Source organism: Ambystoma mexicanum, chromosome 8, assembly GCF_040938575.1.
Source record: "Ambystoma mexicanum isolate Mex_15411 chromosome 8, UKY_AmexF1_1, whole genome shotgun sequence".
NCBI lineage: Eukaryota > Metazoa > Chordata > Amphibia > Caudata > Ambystomatidae > Ambystoma > Ambystoma mexicanum.
This window is the reverse complement of record NC_090929.1, coordinates 398,901,921-398,926,909: the sequence shown is the minus strand read 5'-3', so window position 1 is coordinate 398,926,909 and position 24,989 is coordinate 398,901,921. Positions and strand designations below refer to the sequence as shown.

The window sequence follows — 24,989 nt, the reverse complement described above, 5'->3', positions numbered from 1 at the left end:
CTTCTGGGAGCTAGACACACCATTACAGTGACCACAGACCACCGGAACCTACAATATCTCAAAACAGCTAAAGCCCAGTCTTCACGCCAGTTACGGTGGGCCATCTTCTTCGACGAATATGACTACGTGATCACCTTTCGACCAGGGGTCAAGAATGGGAAAGCTGATGCCTTATCTCGAATGGGCATCGATGAAACGGTATATACAACTCCAGACCCGGTACCCATCATACCTGAAGACAAACTCTTGGCTATCACAACAGCGTTTTCACAAGCCGAATTACGAAACAAAATTCGACAGTCAATGAACCCGGATGCTTTCCTCGCATGGCAAACCCAAGGAGAACAATATTGCATCAAGGATCAGTTACCTTATTTTAAGGACCGGCTATGTGTACCCGAGAAGGAGTTACAGCAGCATATCATTTCAGGTTATCATGACTTTCTGATCGAAGGACACCCTGGAATCGCTAAAACTTTAGCCAAGGTAAAAAATAACTTTTAGTGGCCTACCTGGCGTAAGGACATTGTCCAGTATGTTTAGTCCTGCGGCGTCTGTGCACAAAATAAATCACAGAAACAGAAACAATCGGGTCTCCTACAACAACTGGACCTCCCTCCCGCTCCATGGCACACTCTTTTCCTCGACTTTATCACTGATCTGTCACTGAGTCAAGGCTTTAACACCATTTTTGTAATTGTGGATTTGTTCTCAAAGATGGCACATTTTATTCCTCTCAAGGGCCTCCTGGACGCATACACCCTAGCAGAAGCATTTCTGGAAAACTTTGTCAAGCTGCATGGCTTTCCATCAGTTCTGGTCTCCGATCGAGGCAGCCAATTTGTATCCAATTTTTGGAGAAAATGTTGTGCAATGGCACAGATTGACATCCGGCTATCCACCAGTCACCACCCCCAGACAGGCGGCCAAACCGAGAGGACCAACCGGACCCTCGAGCGGTATTTACGATGCATGCTGCACCATGAATTGAGAGATTGGAAGGACTTACTGTGGATAGCCGAATACGCATATCACAACTCTGTACATTCTAGCACGGGCCAAACACCTTTTTACACCTTGTATGGCAGACATCCACATACATCAGAACTTGACCTTCCTGCCAGCTTGGAAATGCCTGCTGTAAAGACTCTTCATACAACCATCACTCAGGCGTTCAGAAAGGCGAAGGAACGTCTTATTCTTGCTAAAGAAAAACAAAAGCACTTCGCCGACCAGCATCGGAAAAAGGCCCCAGACTATCAAGTAGGAGACCAGGTTTGGTTAGCCGCCAAATACATACTCATCAAAGGGACCCGGACCTTCCATCCTCGATATTTGGGACCCTATACCATCAAGGCAATTATCAACCCAGCAGCCATCAAATTGGATTTACCACTTAATCTACAAATCCATCCGGTATTCCATGTGTCCCTCTTAAAACCAGTGCAACCCGGTACACGAATCAAGACACCACCTCAACCTATACTAATAGATGGAGAACCAGAATTCGAAGTCAGGGACATCCTGGACTCTAAGTACTCTAGAGCCAAGTTGTACTATCTCGTCGACTAGAAGGGGTTTGGGCCTCAAGATAGATAATGGGAACCCAGTGAGAACATCCATGCACCACGTCTGATCAAGACGTTTCATCAGAACTTCCCATCTAAACCTGGACCAGGCAGCAGACACGCCTGGGAGGGGCCTTAGGGGGAGGAGGGGATGCTGTCACGACCCTCAGCCCTGATCCCCAATGGCAAGACCATTGGCCAGGTGGAATCAGGGCTCGGATCACTAATAAGGGCTGGCATCCACTTCTCAGGCCTTGAGCCAAGCTATGCGGTCTATTTTTTGGGGTGAGGTGGCCTAGGGACTACTTTACCTGGACTACTTTACAGTGGCTATTTAAACCACACCCGAACAAGACAACACGCTTCACGTTACTTTGCTTCTAGCAACGTGACGCTCACCATGTCCAGCTTTCTCACGAGCCTGGTGAATTCTGGACCTGCAGAAAAACCAAGAACATCGCTAGCAGCAGAATCTTACCTGCATTCATCATCCTTCACTGCTCGCAGCTCCTGGGCAGCTCTGTTGGTGGAGTTCACCGCCCAGATCGAAGGACCTGAGAAAAGGAGAAAGACATCATTAAAGCATTAAAGGAGGTAGTGGAGACATTACAACCACAAAGCGCTTAAAGACTTACCTGATTGGCTGCTTTTCGGCCGGCATAGCTCCGGAACTCCAACTGCGCTGGGAACTCACTGCGACCTACGAAAAGAGGAAAGCACAGGTCAGTGAGGACAAGACATCGCTGCGCTACGCAAAGCACCTCCTTACCGCATCATAGCACTATAGCGGGCCATCATCTCCCGGTGAGAACCAGCATATCCAGTTCTCCAAGCGGACACTCCCCGCTCCTACAGAGATTAAAAAAGAGACATTTAGAACAGAGAAAAGGCATGCAAGAATTACAATGCCATCAATCGCAATAAGACCTACCTGAAAGACACTGCAAGGGCAGCAGTCAGTGAAGTAACTGGACCGTCCGCGCCCACAAAAGACAATGCGCCCCTGCCCAAAGAGCAGGACGGGGAGCCCACTGATTCCAACAACCAGGTGAGAAGAGAACCTGAAGGGGCTGGAAACACAAGGGAGGTGGGGGAAAACTTACCTTGGTCGCCCAGTCCTAATATAGTCTTCATTTCCAGGCGGAATCCCATCGACACCGAGACCACACCAGGGAATTATTGGGAAGGGCACCAACACCAACTGGCAGGGTGGCCTCCCCGTGGATACCAGGTGAGCATAACACTAATCCAGAACAGAACCTGCAAGACTTATCCTTGCCCTCAAGCCCAGGGACCATATCTCTCCAGCACTGAAATCTCTCCACTGGCTCCCAGTGGCTGCAAGCATCAAGTTGAAGACCCTCTGCATGGTCCACAAGGCTTTCTGGAGCCAGGGCCCACACTACATCCAACTCTCTCATCCAAAATACCTTCCTTCTCGAGCTCTCTAGAAAGGCCTCCCTGCCCCTCTCAAACTTGAGCCGGACCACCTAAGTTCCAGAAACTACTGAAGACCTTCTTTTCTCCTCTGCTTTCTCTTTCTCTCTCTCTTCTCTCTTTCTCTCTCCTCTGCTGACCCACCTGCCTGCTGCGCAGACTGGTGGCCTGGCTACCCCCCAGAGTTTCACTGGGTACCAGGCTCCTCCAAGATCAGTCTCCCATGCACTGCCTCCGGGTCTACTGTGCACTTAGGGGCTGTAACTGTAACCTCTACAGCCCCCTGCTTCTTTGCACTTACCCAGAGCCGTGCTGCCCTGGCTGCACTCACTCAGAGCAGTGCTGCCCTGATTGCACTTCCTCTTTCCCTTTCCCTGGCACTTCCCCCTTCCCCTTCACTTTTGCGCTGTCACACTTGCACGATCTGAATGACACAAGGTCTAGTAAGATCATTTGTCCTTTCCTCCCTCAGTCTCCCCCCACCCACGTTTGTCTTGTTGTGTCTAGAAACACTTGTGTACAGGCACGTTATAAATGACACGACATATATCATATCATATCAGGTCTATTGAAGGCGGCCTGTACTTTCTTGTCAATTCTGGTGTGGTGTCTGGCTTTTTCCAATTTTCAAGGATCCTATTCATTAAAGTAGTATGAAATGGAAAGACATGATCCTTAGGAAGACCTTGATCTAGGGTGTCTGTAGATCATCCTTGTCAACCTCTCTAACAGGACGACCGCAGCACAAGTACACTGTCACCTTACCCATGACAGACCTGTACGAGGCATCAGCATAACCAGCTGAATCTGGGGAGGCAAACTCCACTTCCGGTGAAGTGTCCAAGCCACTTGCATCCTTTAAACAATCAACTAAGTTCAACAACGTAGACTCATCGTAAATTAGTTCATCTGGTACATTGTAACGCTCACCTGATTCCCACAGAGGCGCTGACCCGTTCTGGACTGCTACCAATTCTTCTACAGTAAAGCGCAGGGCCTGGAAGATGGACTGGACTGGCCCTCCCCTGAATCTCGTCTGTCTGGCTCGTAGGATAATTTTTCTGTAGATGGGAAAGAGGGAGTTAATATCTGCTGGAAAGAGTAACTGCTCCCCCCTATTTTCCCTTTCTAAATCCCCTTGTCGCTAGTTTGGTTTTAGTGGGCTCTCACCTTATTTTCTGTAAGGATGAGCTCTCCATCCTGCTTCTGGGGCAGGGGCGCGTTGATTCCAGTTACTTCACTGGGGTATTTAGTGGGCGCGATTCCTCTGGCTGTTCGATCCCACTTCGCGATTGCCGTAAGTATGTAGTCTTTAGATTATATTAAATGTCTTTTCCCCTTTGGGGCTGGGGTCTAGAAAAGGCAGAAAGGCCCTTCTGACCCGAATGGAGGATTGAGCTCAACCAAAATCTGCTAAGTCCTTAGGTGAGTATTCCCTCCTGTATCCAGTCCGATGCTCACCTTCTCCCCTTTTGCAGGAGCCGATTAGCTGCCGGCGTCGAAACCGCTGTTGTTCGTGGTAAGGCCTTGTAAAGGTAAGTGGAATAGGTGTGGCACCGGGTGAAGCGGAGCGCTTCTAATCGTGTCTTTGCCCTTTTTGCAGGTGCCGAGGTGCTGCAAGCTTTGTAGCCGTTTCTGCACGTGGCGCGGCCACGATAAGGTAAGAGAAAGCGGCACTGCGGCGAGCGTTGTGGTGCGCTGCTAACCTTGTGCTTTTCTTTTGCAGGATTGTCGGAAGAAGGTTTCCCGAGTGCAGGATTCCGGTGAGTAAAGCTTTGGATGCTTGTCTTTTCTCTCCTTTTGTCTTTCAGGTGTTCCAGGAGCTGAGGGCGTGTCAGGAGCCAGGATGCAGGAGCCGACTCGGTGAGCGTCCTGCTGCTGATGCAGAATAACGCGAAGCACGTGAATTCCTTCGGGCGTGGTTTAAATAGCAGAGGAGTGTTTCAGGTGAGTATCCTTCCTCCGGCCCCACCCAGGTAAGAAAAAGAGTTCCTGAAGAGGAAAAATAGTTCCTCCCAGCCTAAATGGCTGGAGACCTCAGCCAGACTGGATTGCTCTGGGTGAGTAAGCAGCATGGTCTGCCTCAGGTAAGTCCACCCAAGCATTATGACATGTTTTGACCAAATGAGCCTGGCGCCTATGGCGCCAGGACTGAAGCCTTTTATGAGCCTGGCGCCAAAGGCGCCAGGACGTGGTCCAAAGGGCCCCAGTAGCAGACTGCTGGATCCGGTGATGTGGGTGATAGGTCTGCTTCCGGGGACGCTGGGCCTGGCCTGGCTCCCCGGGAGCAGCCATCATGACATACATTTGGAGTACCATATTCCTATCCAAGTGGAGGAGTGCCCTATTCCGCAGTTTCTTCTTCTTTAGAAATAGAGCCCATAGTCTTGAAGAAGGACTTCTTGGACAAGGGCTTAAAACTGCAGACGAAATCGTCAACGGCCTCGACGTTGAAGAACTCGATGTCGACTCCTTCAACTGAGCAGAAGAGCAAGGGTGAGACTTCAACTTGCCTTGAGACGTTGAATTTGTCGACGCCCCTCGAGGACGCTTCTCAAACTCACTGCCCGTGCTCTTGGGCGCGTGAGGAACAGTCTTCAACAACTCTCTGTTGGCCTTACGAGGTGCAATGGGGTCAGAAGCCTTTTTAAGTTCCTTCGAAGGGCCACCTTCGAGAACACATCAAGCATTTGGAGTCGAAATTCCTCCCATTCGGTTTTAGATGCCGATTTGCTCTGGAAACATACCCTTTTTCTGTCAGGTGAGAAATCTGACGAAGACAGGGAGTGAGGACGTTTCTTCTTTAACTTTTTGTGACAAGACGATGAATGTTGAGAATCACTGCTCAATCTGAAGCACTTAGAATGTTTAGAGCGCTTCTTTGGTCTCTGAGATGTCCCTCAAGCTTCTTTCGTCGGACAATCTCTTTTTTTGACGGGGTGGTCAAAGGGGATTTAGATGGTGGCCTACCTAGGTTGAGCTTCCCCTTGCTCTCTTTCAAGGCCTTAACGTTCATCGACTGGCAAGAGCCACAGTCATCGACCTTATGGTCCACCTGTAGACACAAGGGGCATATCCTGTGCGGGTATGTAACCGACATTTTCGATCCAGAGTCAGCACACCTCATGAATCCGGTTTTCGGAGTAGGCTTTACTCAAAATCTCAAGACAAACGCAGTTGACAATCGCTGAGGCAATAGAGTCGTTCGAAGTGTGCTGTGCGATTTATACCAGTGTCACGGCCGAGAGTGGGATGGAAGCCACCAAGGGACCTCGAGTTGACTATGCACCGCGCCCTCTGCTGTCGAAAAGCTTCTGAAGCTGCAAGCAGAATATCGGATATATTAAAGAAGAGGAATCCGTGGAAGGTTATGATCCATTAGAAAGGGTGGTCGTTTAAGGAGAAAGAACTACAGGAGTTGATCTCTTCCTTCTTTTTCGTTTCCACTACATCCTTAGAACAGAGAACAGAATCCCTCTTGAGATCCGACTGTGGAGGGGAGAAGCAGTGCCCTATAGTGTTGTCTACATTTTGGAGAGGAATAAATACTTTTGCACCCTGCACCCTAACAGCCTTATAGTGCACAGACTGGCAAGTGCCACAATCCTTGGTGTCGTGATCCAGTCCCAAGCACCAGAGCAGATCGGGCACAGGCGTTTGCTTCCCTCAGTTCCGGCACAGCGTGCATTCAAATGGTCTTAGGAGACTAAATGCTATATATGAAAAAATAGAAGGTCGCTGTTCCGAGAACTAGCATCAAAGCACACTGAAAAAAAGGAACAGAGGTAATGAGACTCCTATGCTCCCTATGCATACCACTGATGTGATAAACAGCACCAATGATACAGAAATGACATGTTTGTAGAGTTGCATTCTGCCTGCTGGTTGCAGAGACAAATTCTGCCCCTGGGGCTAATGACAAGGATTTTGTGTTTGAGTCCGTGTCTTGGAAGAAATTTCACAAGATGAGGAATTTTTGCAAGTTTTTGCAAGGAAAGTAACAATGGCCCCATCAGAAACACTGTACATCACTGAACAGAGAATATGGCAGTTCCCACGAGCATGGCTTACAGGGGTAGATAAATGATTATTGAAAATTTGATGAATGTGGTGGAGGGAGATAAAAGAGACATTATTTTCAATCGCGGACTTGAGGCAAGCTACGGAAGTGGGTGTGGCCACTATGTGCCTCAGTCTTGAAGGCCTGTACAGTGGCAATGCTCCTGATATCAGAGAGTAGGGACTTCCAGTGGTTAAGAAGTAAAGAGGGTACAGCAGAGGATGTAGGAGGCAGATGAAGTTGGCAACAGAAAGATAGAGCTTTGCTTTGGAGTACTGAGGGGGGATAGAGAAGAACAAGAGATACATTTATAGACAATAAGATAACATTTGAAGAAGTTGGTGCTAGAGAAACATCCCCTGAATTATCACTTGGAGAGGCTCCAGGGAGACTGAAGAAAGCATGACTAATAAAGTTACATACTTGGGAGTCAGACAAAGGGATGGGGGCTGCAGTCATCTGGCCTGCTGAGCACAAGAGTAGAAGTCATGGCTTTGCTGAAGGGTAAGGTGGTCATGGCATTTTAGGAGGTTTGGCCTTGCTGGCATGGCATTGGTGGTGATAAACAGATAGAAATTAGGCTTGCTTTCAAATAAAACCACAAAGTTGCTACCATGGTAGACAGGGTGAATGTATTGTAGGGAAGGATATAGGCATGGGGGAAAAGGGCAACATATTAGCAGTCAGGAGTTAGATGAGTTTCAAGAGTTTATCATAGGTGGTCCGAAGCGTACAAGGTGATCCAGGCCAGGGAAGTGCCCTAGAAACCAAGAGAAAAGGGAGAAGCAAGTTCCATTTTCAAAGGCGGTCGAGATCCAGGAGGATAAACACAGAGGAGAATCTGGAAGGGCAGCAGAAGGGAGCGAGCTGTGAATCTTGTGTCAGTGCCTTTTTGTGACGTGACTATTAAGGAATTGTGTTTCAACAAGTTTCTCCAACATTAAAAAGTGATCATAAATCTCTCGAACCCTGAAAACTGGAACATGGTTCGACAACGTGTCAAGATCGGACTAGTCCAAGATTTCTGATGGTGTGCTAAAGAGGAAGGTATGTCTGTAGGACGCAAGTCTCTTTCTCCCAAAAAGTACTACGAAGGAATAACACCCCATATACAGTGTTTGGACTGAGCAGGATAGTAGCAACAGTTGGAGGTATTATGGCAGAGACAGTAGTTTATAGAAGTGACATGAAATAATGCATGCAACATATCCGGCAGACAATTGAGATAGTCCATCACAGAGATGGCATGTCCAATTTTCTATACATTTTCTACATAAGGTGGTTACTTTTTTAACAAGACTTCGAGTAGGCATATCCTTGAAGGGGTTATTATATGCCGAAGGCATTAGCTTCAAACTAACTTTTCAATAATTTGATGAATATTGCCGTTTTCATCAACAGCTTTATTGATTTTTACAGCTTGTAACCCACACTACTTGCTGGATGTAACCATCACTGCAATTTTCCAGCATGGAACAAATAAATAACACCTTCATTTGAGATATTGAATTATTTCACGTGTAAATACCTTGTTTTTAACCTACCACGTTAGCAAAACCCAGGCTAAAACGGGTAACAAAAATATAATTCGGAAAGCACACATTACCATGTTTTTCTACACCGTGCTGACATTCTTCTTTGAAATCATTGTTCATCTTTAGCTGTGACTCTTTTTTCTCAGGCTCATCATTTCCTTTTGAAATCTGCTCCTCAAGTTTTTTGCGCAAAGCATTATTTGCTTCTATGCTCCTTTCCAGCTGAACACGTAAACATTGTATTTCAGACAAAAGTTTACTCAAATCGAGTGATTTGACTTGTTCCTTTGCAAATTCTTCAAGTGATTCTTGTCTCACATCTGTAAATCAAATTGAGAAGGTAACCGAAAAAAAAAAAAAATACAATTTCCTAAGACAAAAAAATAGATACATTGAGTAATTACCAATATGGGACAGAATAACTAGGCAGGAACTGGCAGCAGCTGTGTGGAGTCTCTAAACCCATGATATACAATATGATATGGCATTTATAACGTGCCTATGAACAGGTGTTTCAAGGCGTGACAAGGCAAGGGAGGGGGGACAAAGGGAGGACAGAGACAATGACATTACTAGGCCAAGTGATATTGAGATCACGCAAGTGCAGGGGAGAGGGTCGGGAAAAGTGCGAGGGAAAGGGGAGAGGGGAAGTGCAGTACAAGAAAATAACAGATTACAAGAAATGCAGCCAACGGGTGGCGGATAAAAGGGAAAGTGCAGACACAGGTGTCTAAGTGCAGGGAGGGGACTGTAGGGTTACGGACACAGACCCTTGTGCAGGGGTTGCCGTAGGGCAGTGCAGGTGTGCAACTGGGTGGTAAGGGACCTAGGCCCGAGATCAGAGGGTAGCCAGGTAACAAGTGCAGATTTGGCCAGGACATCAGCAGGGGAGAGGGAGAGAGAAGGCGGAAGCAAAGGGGAAGGTCTTGAGGCGCTTAGTGCCATCCGTGCCAACTCTAAGTTTATTTAACTGCTGGTGTTTACAAACATTGACATCTTATCAAGCACATTGCTACCTGCTGCCGTGCCTGTGTCAAAGTTTTCACACACCACAGTTCTGGTTTAAATTGCTTTTACATTTATGTAGTAGTCATTAAAGTTACCCAATTTTTAGAGTACTCATAGTCCATTGTCCCCTTTCCTCCATCCTTGTGGGGCGTCCCCCAACATGGGGACGGTCCCCGGAACCTTTGGCAGAGAACAATTGAGCTTCACCTTTAAATTTAGTATAGCGCGGGGCCGCAGCCCCCAGCATGGAAACACCCCCTCCACTTCTTAGGCCCCGCCCTCAGGCACTTCAGCCCCCTTTTAACACATCGGACACTTAAATACCTGGCTTCACTGGATATATTAGACCTTGGCAAACAAGCAGGGGAAGGTGGATGGGACGAATGGAGGATAGGGGATTATGGACTAGGAGTACTCTAGTCACTACAGTGAGTAACTTTGAATACTCATGTATCCTGTCCCCTTTCCTCCATCCTTGTGGGCGATTCCACCGAACAAGACCACAGGGTGGAACTGTGACAACCTGCCTCATATCTAGGACGAAGCAAAAAGGTTCTTCAGAACTGCCCGACTGAATTCTGCATCGCGCCTGGAGCTGGTATCCAAGGAATAGTGCTTACAGAAGGCCAACGGAGTGGCTCAAGTAGCCACCTTGCAGGTGACATCCCAAGAAGTATGCCTCTGGAACGAGAAGGCCATGACCTTAGTTCTGACCGCAGGGCATGAATCCCCTCAGGAACTGGTTTGCCCATGGCGATGTACGCCTCTGAAATGGCCTGAACCATCCAATTGGCGATAGATGCTTTGAAAGCTGTGAGGAACTCATGGTGGCAACAAGTAAGACCGACACAAATGATCACAGTTGAAGGGTGTTTATTGAACAATGAATTATGTATGCTGGTTGGGAAAACGCCTAAACATAAATCTAAGATGGGAAGAAGCGTCAACCATCAGATGAAAAATAAGGCAGTCCTGGTGGTGTTGTGTCAAATAATAAGGGCTTGTACTAAGAAACCTATTGTCAAACCTCACAACTAATACAAAAAAGGGTGTGGGATAGTTTTCAGGAAAAGAAAGAAGTGTTCGTAAATAATATGTCAGGATGCGGTAGCCTGGGAATCCCTTCCCCACGTTTCGTGCACAGGGTAAGATGGGGGCATGGAGCACTGCACACACTTGAGTTCTCCCAGCATGAGTTAACAGTTCCAATGACAGCAATCAGGACCGTCGATGGCCAAGTCTCGTTTCTCCTGAAAGTCTCTTGCCTTCGGGGGCCTGATGTATCCAATAAACAAAACATACACAAAGTTCTCTTTTACAGTTCACTTTGGGTGACGACTTCACCCCTCGGCCCCCCTCTTCCAGACGCAGACCCTTCACTCATAATTTTCAATGTCTTTTTAAACAGTTACGATGGACATCCCTTGGCCTTTTACCTTTGTCAACACCCTGTTTCTCTTTCTTTTTTTAAATTGTTTTTTTAAAAATGTATTTGTATCGCGCACAATGGACCCATAGGCGGCATGGCGCATACAGACGAACAATAAGACAATACAACAATAAACATAAAACAAAGCAAAATAATGTACAACCTAAAAACCCGGTGGAACCAATAGAGAGACTGATCGTCCCAAAATTATAACTATGTTCATAACGGGTCAAAGAAACATGAATAATACATTTCCATCTAACAATGCACTTAAAGTATTAGTTTACAATTTGAACCCCTTCTAGGGAGGTAATTGCACATGCTAAGAAAGTGTGGTAACCTACTGGACCCACAGCCCACTATGACAGTCACTATTTGGTGAAGAGCACCAATCGCTCAAGTCAATCCAGTGAATGACCTTCAAGTCAATCAATCTAACAACCTCAGGACATGTACGTTATCGCAGCCATGCAAGAACTTTATTGCGTAGCGCTTCTATGGTCTCTCTTCCAGCTGCTTTCCCAATGTTAGAAATGACAAAATTTCATTGATCCATAATAAAGGCATGGGTGCTAATTTCTTTGATCCTTGGTATTTGGAATTTTTCCAGTCGCACGTTTCGCATGGATACCTGCTTGTGCATTAGGTTTTTGGGCAAGATTGTGATCAAGTACTGGGGTTAAGAATGATGAGTCCGTAACTTGACCCTTAGGGTCGGTGCTGGGAAATTTGGCCTGTTCATTAATCGCAGGTAAAATCCTTAAAGATGCAAGGGGATATCTCTAATAAGCTTGGTTTGAGAGGCTTGGTCCAATCTCTCCCCTTGTAGATTGGCTTGGCAACAGTTATCTGTTTTTATCAGCCGACTCAAAACGACTGTAGGAGATTGTACATCAGTCTGTGTTGCCATGTTTTCTCTATAAGGACATGTGGCCCAGACAAACTTATTCAGCGTATCCATCAGAGAACAGATGTCCAATAAGCTTTGACACTGAAGAAGCTCTTAAAAAATGCTTGCTTTAAGATGCGAAAAAAGGGTAGAAGCAGTGTCATCTGTTGGGAGGGCAGTTGGCCCTTTGTTAGAATTGTGGGTGATGAAGTCGTGAATTCAAGATCTCTTCTAGCATAATTCTTAATCCCACCCAGCAGGGACGTCATGGCAGGTCTTTAGACTTTGCCCCCTTCTCGTTAGGATCCCTCTTCTGGGTTCACTCTCGCCGATTTCTCATTCACATTTACTTTCAATGTTCACGGGATTCACTTTCCTTTTACTTTCACCATGCAGGATTCACTTCCCTTACTTTCTTGTGTTTGTAGACCAAAGCCTTTCGATTGTATGGGGATTTTGCTAGACCTCCTGTATGACCACTATGACCTCTTTTGGCGGCTTTGCTACGGCCTTGTGGGTTCTGTAGTTTCACTCAATCGGGGATCGACCAGAATGTCTCGGAGAAACACCCATGTGGTGCCGGTTCCCCCTGCAGCTGGTCTCCCCTCAACACTTTTCCAGTTCCTTGAACTTAATTCAATTTCCATTTTGCAACTTTCATTCATCACAGCCCGGCTCTTATCGGCTCTCCCCTCGACTCACCGGCTGTGATGAACCGCTTGCCTTTCATCGTTACTGGAGTCAAGGCCGGTACCACAGTAGCAGGAGTTTCCGTCTCTCCCACTTATCAGTGTCAACACGCTCCGTGTACCGTTGACATCTGCTGCAAGACACTTGTGCTATTGTCCGCGGTCTTAGGCTCTCTTCCATGAAGGTTCTGTGGGCATGGGACGAAAAGGGCAAGGTCGCTTCTTCCCTCGCCACCCTCTCGCTTCCCACCGCCTTTCTCCTTTTGAACTGCTGGGCATGGTTAGCCGTCTCGTTGTGCTGTCTGCCGAGCTCGTACTGTGCTCTCTCGCTCCACCTTTTATCCCAGTGGGGAAGGGAAAGGGCTATCAGGTGTGTGTGGTTCTGATCAATTGCCTGACTCTTGTATTGGCACATGTCAGGTTAACGGCTCTGGTCTTAGTCCGTTCTCTGGTGTGCCGTGAGAAAGTTTTCGTGTAGGAAAAGGGGATGGGGGAGGGCAGTGGTTTTGAACGCCATACGTGGTAGAATGGGGAAAAGGTGTCGAAAGAAGGGGGATACATCGTCTCATTGGTCGGTGTCCCACTTCCACTCCCCGAGGACCCCCATCCAGGTGATCCTCCCTCATGGGTCCACCCCCAGGAACTGGATACAACAGCGATGGCTGTGTCCTAGCCACCTGGATGACAGATCCCTGGGGGCTAGGGAGACACCTTCAGGTTTCTCACAAAGCCTAGGTGCCGGGGAACGTGCCCCCGGAAGTGATGAACAATGCCTCAGACTTCCTGAAGGATTTAGTCCGAGAGAGGCAGAACTTAACGACTCTCTTGAGGTCCAAGGAATGCGAAGCCCTTTCTGCATCAGACTGTGGGTTTCGGGAACAACACCGGCAGGTAGATCTGGTTTGAATTGAATGGAGCGACAACCTTGAGCAGTTACTCAGATGAGTGCGAAAGATGACCTTGTAGTTATGAAACGTGGCGAAGGGTTCGCACGAAGACAACGCCTGCAGCTCGCTGACCCTGCAAGCCCAGGTGAGAGCCACCAGTAGAACTGTTTTTAGTGTTACTGAGCGGATGTCCACAGCGGCCATTGGCTCAAAAGGCTTGCGCTGCAAAGCTGCAAAAACCACATTGAGGTCCCAGACTGGGTGCAGCCTATGCACCGGAGGAAAACGCCTAGGCAACCCCTTAAGGTGGGCCTTAACCACCAGGTTGACCGCCGAAAACATGCTCAGGAGAATTCTTGTAAGCTTCAATGGCCGCCAAATAAGTGCGGCAAGTATCTACCTGGACTCAAGAGCGATACAGGTGTGCTGCAAAAGCCAGTATGTCAACCAGAGGACAGATGACAGGATCCAGACCCTAGTCACGAGTCCAATGGTGGACCTAGTCCATTTGCTCTTCTACTGGGACCAATTCTAGGGTCTCCTGGTCTGCTGAATTATGTCACAGTCGCCATCCAAGAATCGAGCATGCTGAAGCCTCAGCTGGTCAGGAACCAGGCTGCCAGGGGCAGCTTGGCCGGGTCCGAACGTTCCACTGCCCCGCCCTGCTGCGTCAGGAAGTTTCTGCTGGAGATCGGATGGTGGATAGGAACCATCGGAGCACAACTGCAGCAGATCTGAAAATCAGGTTCTCAAAGGCAGTGGGGGGCAATCAGGATGATGCTGCAACACACTGAAGCTCAGAACTTGCAGATGGTCCATTGGAGCAGAGGCGTGGGCGGGAACGCATAGCACCTGCCACCTTGCCCACAGATTTGGAAGGCATCTCCCAGAGACCCCTGACCCTGTCCTGCCCATGAAGCAAACTGGGGGCACTTGGAATTCAGAGGGGATGCAAACAAATCCAGGTCAACAAACCCCCAATGCTGGAACAGGGGCAACAAGGAGCCAGTGTGCAACTCCAACTCATAGGTGTTGAACCCCAAGCGCCTCAGCTGGTCCACCTCTGCATTGCTGTGCCCCGGGAGGTGGACTGCTGAAATCCAAACTCCTTCCGTCAGGGCCTATTCCCAGTTCGATACAGCGTGTAGAGGAAGGGGTCGGGGGAGGAGAACGGGTGCCACCCTGCTTGTTTGCGTAAAACATCGTAGTAAAATCTTCAGTCCTGACCAGAACAGGCCTGCCTCTGATGATTTGGCAAAAACGCCTTGAGGGCGAGGCCCATTGCCCTAAGCTTGAGCAGATTGATATGCAGGAGGGCTTTTGTCCTGGACCATGCACCATGAATCTAGCAGCCCTCCAGCCCAAAAGAGAGGAGTCTGCTGTCACCATCAGGGTAGGCTGCGGTCGGGTGAAGGGGGCTCCCACTGAAACATTGCCATCCATCATCCACCAGTGAAGCTCAAGCAGTAGGATCAGTGGTATTGGGATCCTGTTCCGACTGAGACCCCATCTCTGATCCCAACTGGCCACCAGTTGGAGCTGGAGGCACCTCGTCTTGAGGCAAGCGTGCAGTACAGTGAGCATGCAGGAGGCCATCAGGCCCAGAATGTGCTGCAACTAAAATGCCAAGGTGGTCAAGTTGGCCAGAAAGTGTTCCACTGCCTTGCTGAGGGACAGGATCCTTTTGGGCGCAGGGAACACATTGTTTCAACGCACCCCGAGGAAGACCAGATCCTGAGATGGGCACAACAGTGACTTCCTCTGGTTGAGGGAGAACCCCAGCTGATGAAGGATATATCCGCCACCCTCGGGTGAACCCCGCCCTCACCAGCCAGTCGTCCAAATAAGGGTACAGATGATGGCCCTCCAAGCAGAGAAGGCCTGCCACTGCGTTCATTCACTTTGTGAAGGCACAAGGGGCCAAGTTCATGCCAAAGGGCAGCACCTTGTACTGAAAGTGGTAAAGCATAAACGTGAACCGCAGAAACTTCTGATGCGGTTGGTAGATGGGTACATGCAGGTATGCATCCTTGAGGTCCAGGGAACACATTCAGTTCACTGCAAACAGAGACTTGGCTATGTGCACGGGAGTAATCATCTTGAAGCGTTCCAGTGGTAAAGACAGATTTAGAAATGACAAGTCCAGTAGAACCCTCAGGCCAGCCTGTTTGTTCATGGGGTACCGCAAAAATCCTGGAATAGAAACCAGAGCCCTTGTCTGAAAGAGGAACCGGTGCTATCGCCTGCATCTCCAAGAGAGAAAGGACCTCCCGTAAAAGAGCCAGGGAGCTGATCTGACGAAAAGGAAGAGAGGATGGTAGAGGGAAAGGAAGAAGACTGAAGCACTTGGAGACTATGGATAGGATCCACGGGTTGTTGAAAAGATGCTACCAGGTGTCCTGGAAAGGAGCCAAATGCCCCCCAACAGGCGGGCTGTCTTCCTCGACCTTGAAGTTACTGCTTCTAGGCGTCAGAGGCAGGGGAGGGGGAGTGGAAAAACCTGCGCAAAGCTTCTGCTGATTCCTCTTGTTGTCGTTGGGCCACCTGTCAGGCCTTTGTGTATTGTGGTCCCGAAACCTCTTGAAGCTGGAGAAAGCACAGGGTTTGAACTCGGTCCTGCCCTGGGACTGAGGGAAGATTTTTGTCCAGGTTTTGTCAGTATGGCCAAGGACTTGGCGGTTTGAGTGGAGGTTTTCTTCTTTGTCCACTCGTCATCTGTTGACGAATGAAAAAGGTCCACGCCCGTGAAGGGCAGATCCAAGATCCGTTCCTGTACGTCAGCTGAAAACGTAGTGGCGTGCAGCCAAGCCATCCTTCTCATCTCAACACCAAGACACAGCCCTCTGCTGGCTGTGTCAATGTAGGAGACTGAAGACTCCATGAGGTCCTGTCTGCGCTGGCTGCCTGCAGATGCAGTCCTGAGATGGAATAACAGCGCTTTTCCATAGACTCAAGGACATTGTCCTCCTTGGAGAGACAACTGGAGGTGGCTCCCGTGGAGGAAGATGACGAAGATGATAGTTTAGAATATGAGGCCGCAGCCACCACTGAAGAATGGGTGGGAGGCCAGGAGGATCCCAGATGTTCTGCGCCACCTTCAGGACATCCTTCTAGAGTGGGATGCCAGACCGGACCATGGTGCGCTTACCCAAAACCTCTGCTAGCACTCACAACTCTTGGGGTGCTTCCTCAGGCAGAGGGACCCCCAAGAACTCCACCGGGCCACGAAGGCGGTCATGAAAGGCCTTAATGAATGCAGCGGGTTCATCGTGCTGGGTGTCATCGCGCCCCCCGCTCTATCCACAGACCGAGGGTAGTTTGGGCCCTGGGACACAGGTGCCGACGAGGTTCCTAAGTCAGGAGAAGACAGGCATTGGTGGTACAGGAGGCGGTTGAGGGGTCTGAACAGCCCGTAGAGCCTAGACCGGGGGAGGGACCGGCACTGGAGTCGGCAGCGCTGGAAGAATGGGAGGGGTATCCAGAGGGAGGGGTGGGGCTGGGGAGGCACCACTTGCAGGAGGACCTCCTTCACTATATCCTTCAGCAGCTCCTTCATCTGGGGGGAACGCAAAAGGAATCGCTCGAAGAAGCGGCCCTTGCAAACTGCTGGGTCCCCAGGGGCCTGGCCCCCGAGGCACTGAGTCTGCGCTCCTGGTCAAAACGCTGAGGCGTGTAGCCGTAAAGCTGCAATGGGTAGACGTATCCCTGAGGAGACCAGATGCCTGTACCATCCTTCCAAAGGGAAGGGCACTGGGATCTTCCTGCAGAGCCCATTCAATGGGCGAGAGCACGGGCGGGCCCCGAGTTGGATCGAAGATGGTCGCCGGCCTGGCAGGCCCCTCCACGTGCCTCTCCACCATTTTGAAGCCTTGCGCCACGCCCTGGGTGGGAGGGCGCGAAGGCCCTAAGCCATGAGAGGCCTCAGACATGGGAGAATGCACCTTGGGTCTTGCACAGCAGCGGAAGCCTCGACCTCAGAGATCACTCTGGTAGGCGATGAGCCCTCAGCCGGATGGCCAGTAGTCGTAACGCCCTGACTCACGACCTCGGAACAAGCTCTGGTAGGCTGCACGCCATTGGCACCTCTGCCGGTTATTGTGCTGGATCTTGTCGAGGACAGACTCTTAGAGGTGGCACTCGACACCCCCTTACACCTTGGGGTCGAAGAGGATGACGAACTTGATCGCCCCTCTGAGGACAGTCTGGTAGGGCCCCTGAGCCCCTCAGCTTGGGAACCAGTAGCCTGGATAGCCTCATATCTGGCCCCAGAGCACCCTGAAGATCCCCCCGCCCCCCTGGCTTTGGAGCTGGTAGTCTTAGAGGCCTCAGGCCTGCCAGCACCTTATTTCAAGGAACCCCTCTATGTGGGAACCCCGGGGGAAGGAGTCACTGCACTGTGGTGCAGTGCTGAACAGAGGGCTCACTTTGTCTTGATGAGAGGTCCTGGAGACAAAGTCCTTAAGGTGGGGCAGAGGAGAAATGTGGAAGTTCTCCCTCCAGTGACAACTGATTCGTCAATGCCCTGTGACCGAGAGCACTGCAAGCCAAATGTGCATCCCAGCGGTGGTGGGGCCCCAAACACTCAAGACCGAGTGCATGGGTGTCCGAGGCCTTGAACGAGCAGTCGCAAGAGGCACACCTCATGAATCCTCTTGCAGCAAACATGCGCTGGGGGAGACAAGGCACCAAAAGGAAGTGAAATAAGATTGAAAAAACAAAAATGAGGAGCAAGTGGAAAGCTAAAAAAGTCCCTGCGCTGGCTGCCAGGTCCAACACTGTCCATGCGGAAAATGGGACTAAGGCGAGGCGCTGAAGGGCAGGGCCTCGGCAGGGCTTTCCCATGCTCGAGGCCGCGCCCCTGCGTGCTATTCTAAATTTAGAGGGGAAACTCAATTTTATCGCTGCCAAAGGTTCTGGTACCGTCCCCATGTTGGGTGACGCCCACAAGGATGAAAGAAAGAGGACGGGATGTAGGAGTATACAAAATATGAAAACCCTAGGCCACACTCCAAAATGGGCACCTCCTCCCAGGCGGTAATCTGTAAAAGGTTCTGAAACTCCCAAAAGGTGGAAGCAGAGGCCACGTTTAAAATCGGAGCCAAGGACGGGGGAAATGGGGTAGGAAGGAAATCTGGCACCCTTTGGAAACTACTGAGATGACCCATGGGTCAGAAATGATTAACGTCCAGCCTGCCAAAATGGTTGTGATTCGGCATGGTTTTGGACCTCAATACCATTTTGCTTTATTCTCCAAACACCTGTTGGGGATGCACTCATTTTTTCTTGATGCACCAGAAGAGCAGTCTCTTTGACTACTGTGGCAATCATGGAAGCTGAAGAAGCCTCCAGAGGTTTTGAATCTACTCACTAAGGTTATGGTTGGCCTTGTCAGGACATCTAAGGACTTGGTAGTCTGGGAGGAGGCTTTCTTTGTAAGTGCTCGATTAGAACAATTCAGAGCCATCAAAAGGAAGAACCAAGATATTGCCCTGAATATCCTGGGTAAACTGAGTAGCCCATAGCCAAGTGGACCAGCACATGTCTGCCCTGAAGAAAAGGCTTCAATATATTGTGGATGAATGCTGTCATAATGTAATACAACAGACTTCTAGGAGACCCCCTTAACAAGGAGAGGATTGACATGGAAGTCTGCTGTCTCTCGCCACAATCTATTCTTGGATTGTGCTAGGAATCGCTTAGGCCGTGATGCCCGCAGAACCAGTGTGTGTGTTCCTGTCTCCTTTTGACCCTGCCTGCCTCTGGACTGCTACCTGCCTAGCGATTCTCTCCTTTCGCTGCCTGCCTCCTTTTAACCCTGACTGCCTCTCTGGACTGCTACCTGCCCAATGATTATGTCCTTAATGCCTGCCTCCTTTTGACCCGGCCTGCCTCAACCTAATGCTGTACTTTTACTTGGTGAATCTGTTTACCTTGGATATGTTTATACTTGGAATCTTACCTTTCTGAGAGACTTGTTCTGTACTTCCTTCTTTTTTTTAGTTCCTGCCCTCATACCAGTCATGGAGGTCCCACATTGATTAGTTTGATTTTTCCTCCTGGCATTTTTATCATATCAGGAGACGCATCTCTACTGCAGAGGTAGTTACTGAAACTGGATGAGGGATTTGAGAGGGAATCCTATTTTGACACATTGTTAACTCCCTCTCTCTCTTGCTTTACTTTCTTAGATCTTGTGTCCAGCCCTGGCTGGCGTCCCTTTTAGGAACCTCCGCCTTCTCCTTTTCCTGAGGCTGTCGCAGGTCCTAGGAGGGCCGTGGGAGTCATTAACGGACACAGCCATGCTGAAGTCCGAGTGGTCACTTTGTGACAGTTTGGCTGCGGACAGCATGGTACTAACAAAAAAGTGCCCCTGCTGACCAATGAGAGTAAAATGTTGAAAAAAATGTATATTTGTAAGAATAGCTAAAGTGGAATCAGGGGTGCTAACAACCAGGTCCAACAGAGTCTAGACCTTAGAACAAGATAACTATTTGGGCCACATAATGACACTGATGTGGACAATTATTGCGCACAACCCATAAAGCTTCAAATGGAGGAAAATACTTCTGATCAATAACTTAGTAGTCCTCAAAATATTTTTGCACTCAATTCACAATATTCTATATAATATTTTATATACATTCTGTCAAGAGTTAATAAAATTTGACACAGTGATTGCTTTGCATCAGTACAACAGAGCAAAATATGGCTTTTTTAAAGTGTTGACCAGCAAGATGGCTTTGCTTATCCGATGCGTTTTCGAGTTATGAAAACTCTTCTTCAGGAATTGTCATCCAATGAAATATAGACCGAATCAGAAAAATCAAAAGATCTTGATTGTGACTGTATATGGTGGTCTCCCGTCAGAATCTCATAACAAGCCAGCATTGGCCATGGTATCAGCATTACACTGCCATAAGTGAAAGGACAAGTTGGAATACACTTTCCTGACCCCAGAAATAAGAAGTCTGTGGTGCCGCTTGGTGTCAAAGACTGGCCCAAGCGGGTGGCTGCAAAAGGCAATAATTGCCTGATGGCCGTCCTCTGTACCAGAGCCTGGCTTCCTATTGGTAGACAGAAGAGAGTGGGGCTTTTGCCATATCTGTGAAACCTAAGTAATAACATCTTCTGAAAGGATATACCCCTTTTATTCAGAGCCTGAAAGGCTAAAACACCTAACAGAACCCCGTCTTCAGTTTGGTTTGTTTCAGAGTGGAAATGCCCATGAATTCCACCATCCCATCTTGGGAGGATGCAAGAGTTTACTCCATGTCATCACCAGTTCCAGATCCCCACAATAGTGGAAGGAATGCACGAGGAACAATAGTGTGTCCGGAATAGGAGATACCTCTGAAATCGGGGTGCATTAGGCTTATGCCTAAGTCATCCTGACATTGAGGCTGCTGCCTATTCTGATGCAGCACTGGCCCTGAAGGCACACCTGATGAGGAGATGGTAGAAGTCAGTTGAGGGCATAGCCTGTGGCAGAACCTCTTTGACAAGCCCCGCAAAGTAGCATGTCAAAGGCAACTAGAAGACCAGCCTCTGAAAGCACTCTAAGAAAATGTATCTGCTTGTTGAATGCGTTGGAGTGGCGGAGAAAGGAGTACAATCAGGGTTTTCTGTGGGATACCACATCAGATATCTGTGCGGTACACAATCCATGAGGGAGTTAAAGTCACAAATGACTACTGAGGAAGGAGGGTATGCTGTGGAACTGGTTGCCATGGGCATGGGGAACAGTCAATGTGTGGCAGAAATGACTCCCTGCTTGCTGTGTGTAGGTGGGGAGGGGACAATTACCGTAATAGAATCCACCGTGCAAGACTTGGACCTCAGTTTCATCACCAGGAGTGATGGTGAAAAGACTCCTAAGGTTAAGACAAGATGGAGGCTGTGTCAGTCATACTTTTCAAAATGTCATCAGTTTGTGCTTCTGCTTGATCTGCCATCTTGGCCCCACAGGGTTACGATGTAGTGCAAGCTTGAGGGTCATTTTTGGTTGGCCGTGTGTTTACTGTGTTAGACCAACCAAAAGCACTGCCCTGTCCTGTTGTGCCAAGATGGTACAGCACAGTAGAGACTTTCAGGACGGAGCAAACTCAGGGGGAAGAAATGTGGTCCAAGTAACTGACTATCCTGCTGGAAGTCTCAGGATGCTTACGAGTCAGCCTGGTGCTAAACCCCACAAGACCCTCAGTGTCATTACCAATAGTATAATGAAGAGTATGGTGGATAGCTCTGGGAGCACCAAATTACCACTCCTGGACACAGCTTCTCCAGAAAGCAGTCATAGTGAAAAGGTGCCACAGAAAACAGGGGCCTGCTTACCTTCTTCCACGGTCACAAAATACTGTGGCAGATAAGGTGGGACAGCAGAGAAGAGTTCCTCCCACCACTGGAGCCACCTCTTCAGAAATTGATTAGAAAGCGTGTTACGAGTGTTACAGGCACTGCAGCGATAATTCAAGCTCAAAAGCTCTGGGCAGCATGCGCTGGATCTGATGCCAAAAACTGCCATGCGCATAGACTGCATGTTCAGAAAATGGTTTGTGCAGACATGAACGAGGCGAAAAAACTAGCGGGTAGTTTAGAGAAAAAAGAAACCATCAAATATTAATACAAGTGAAGGAATTAGGGAAGGGAAGACCCACTACCCAGGTGTCAGATCCCACTGGTTCTGAAAGTGCCACTGAGAGGCCCACTGGTTCAGAAAGTGCGACTGAGAGGCATTGCTGGACGGCGTAACCGCTTTGTGGGGGGCCTCACCTCATGCATGTACATATGCACCGTGTTTACATTTAAATTGAGGTCATTTGTTGTGCAAAAGGCTCTGGTTCCTTCCCCACGGAGTAGACTCCCATAAGAACAGAGAAATGAGGACAGAATGTATGCATAACTGCTGACTTTACCATCACTATGATAGAAAGAGTGCAGGATGCCTCATATACTAGAAGGCATTGAGGTAGAGTAAACACTGCTTATTTTGAAGAAAAGTAAAACCTCTCAGGTGGTTGTCAGACGACTTGAAATAATGTAATCTTAAGGTTGGAGATTCTGCAAGCAAGTTTGAAAAACATTTAAACAGCTTTTCTCATAAGGCACCCTTTATCCGATACTCCTGCCCTACTTATTGCGTTAACGCATACACTGTTACATTTCTGCGGAAGTGAAGTGAGAAAGTAACTGTTTGGCAGATATACTGTGGATTTGGAGGATACCCCTGCAGCACTTCCTTTAAAAGCCCCCAGACCTCACGTGGCAGAAGTGAACCGAGCAACTGACAGTTTTGCAGACATGCTGCGGATTTGGAGTGTTTTGTCCTACTCGGACTGGATCATCTGCAGCACTTCCTTTAAAAGCCTCCAGCCCGCACGTGAAGTGTGGTGAGGAAGTGACAGTTTTGCGGTAGTGCGGCTCCGTGTGCTGATCAGGGGTAAATCTCATCTGTTATTGCCCTTTCCACCAGATGCTTACCACAAGCTCCCCTAGATCTAATCTTTGCACTGCGCATGCCAAACTTATTCCACTTGCATCTCCTGTTACGGTTTCCTTGTCAGACCAAACGATTATTTCCAACGAGGCACTTGACTTCGGCAAAAAAAAAAAATCGACCCACTTTCCTGTGGTCCAAATCACAGATTCTGAAACAGATTACCTATCCCTTTTCCTCTTCCATGTAGGAGAATCCCCTTCATAGGACCGAAATGGGTCCCACGCTACCAACTTGTAATCGACCTCTGGCACAGTTTGAAAATTCTTTCTTGGGGCTTTGCCAGAGTTTGGGGAATGAAGCTCAGAAAGAGGCACTGCAAAAGAAGATCGATCGAATCCTCGCAACGCCATCGTTGTTGGCAGATTTGTCTGTTTTAATGTCTGCTACATCCATTACCACTATAAAAAAGGGCACTGCAAGATGAGTGGCTGAGCTTTCCCCTGTTAACCAGTTCCTACCTGCAGCACAGAACAATCCCCAGCAAATCGGAGCAGAAGCTGACATATTCGGTTCCTTGATCAATATGGCCATTTAGGTCACCTTACCGTCTCTAGTACGAACCTACAATGTGACGTAAGACGAATTAAAGAGTAACTCAAGGTTGTTCGCAAGCATTTATACATTCTCAGATGGGAACATTAGGAAATGGACTAAATCCCAATCTAACAACCTTCACCCAAAGCCTACTCCCGTCTTAATCGACTTAGCTTTGACTGCTCACAGTCTCCAACTTCCTTCTGGTCACTCAGTTTCTTCAAACGGAAGGACCGCTGTACCAGAAATCCTGCCTGTGGACACTATCCAGGAATCACACTCTTCTTTAATCAATGAGAGGCAGGAGATGGTACAGCTCCTGCCAAATAAAACAGTGGTTGATTCTGCCCCACCACCCATGCCCTTGAATTCAGAGGGATCTCAAAAACAGTAGGATGAAGATTCTTTGACTACTTCCAAGCTTCCCTGTTCACCAGGCCTGGCCCAGCCTCTATCAGTGTTTGTTAAGATGACTCTCCTTAAAAATGTCTCTGATTTTTCGACTAAACCTGCTTTGACAAATCTAGATCCCCTACTCATAGTTTAAGTGATTTTTAAAGACTCTGATGCCATTATATTGAACAGAGCCTTTATTGTATCCTTCATTTCTTCCATCCCTACTTTAGGCCTTGAGGAATCATTGGATATCAATCAAGCTGAATGTGCAGATGACTGTAGGACAGATCAGGTTGTCCACCATCTAAACTCAACATTGATTTGAATTTAATTTTAAAGGAAATTGAAACCTTTTTGGGGAAGGGTTTTGATGTATAACTCTTTGTAAAATATGGGATAATCATCCGCTGATTCCACCCACTGTTCCCAGCTTTTCTGTTCAAAGTGGGGAAATCAGATGTGACATTTCTAACAATGGTCTATAGTGGTCTCTATGCCACCATTTTGTAAGAGCAAGCCCTACATGAACAAAGATTGGACATGGTTGGCAGCCTCATTTAGGAATGTCACCCAAGCAGGGGCACCTCATGACCTTTAGCCACACGCCGTCACTTAATTTCTTGGAATACAAGAGGGCATTCTTGCTTTCTTCATCCTCTGTCAGATTCATGTGACATAACACAATTTGAGATAATTGGCCTTCAGGAGGTTTGTCCAATTGATATCCCTACCTTGGAGCGCTATTGTATGTTTTTAAACAATGCCCAGAAAGCACATGTAGGTCATCCATCCGGTGGTTTATTAATCTGAGTAAAGACCACCTTCTGTCCTTTGATAACCAAGTGGAGTTCCGAGTCGGAAAAGTATATCAGCTAGCACTCTGTCCTGAAAGAGGATGCCCAATTGCATGCTTTTTCATTTATTATTGGTGAATGTCTATTGATATACTAGACAAACAGATACATCTTCCTTTTTTAACTCTCATGGAAACCTTTTCCAAAGTTGGTACTCCTTGTATGGTGCCACGCTTATTCTGGTAATGGGTGATTTAAACTGCTTTG

At 48.3% G+C, this 24,989-nt stretch overlaps 1 protein-coding gene across 5 annotated transcripts in view; it reads right to left on the bottom strand.

Moving 5' to 3' along the window:
• CDK5RAP2 (CDK5 regulatory subunit associated protein 2) overlaps window positions 1-24,989 on the bottom strand; it is a 2,172,192-nt gene that overhangs the window by 401,437 nt on the left and 1,745,766 nt on the right. For all 5 annotated transcript variants that reach the window (XM_069609888.1, XM_069609889.1, XM_069609892.1 and 2 more), the window contains one exon: window positions 8,672-8,920. In XM_069609888.1, the coding sequence (XP_069465989.1) occupies window positions 8,672-8,920 (249 nt within the window). The remainder of the gene's footprint in view (window positions 1-8,671; window positions 8,921-24,989) is intronic.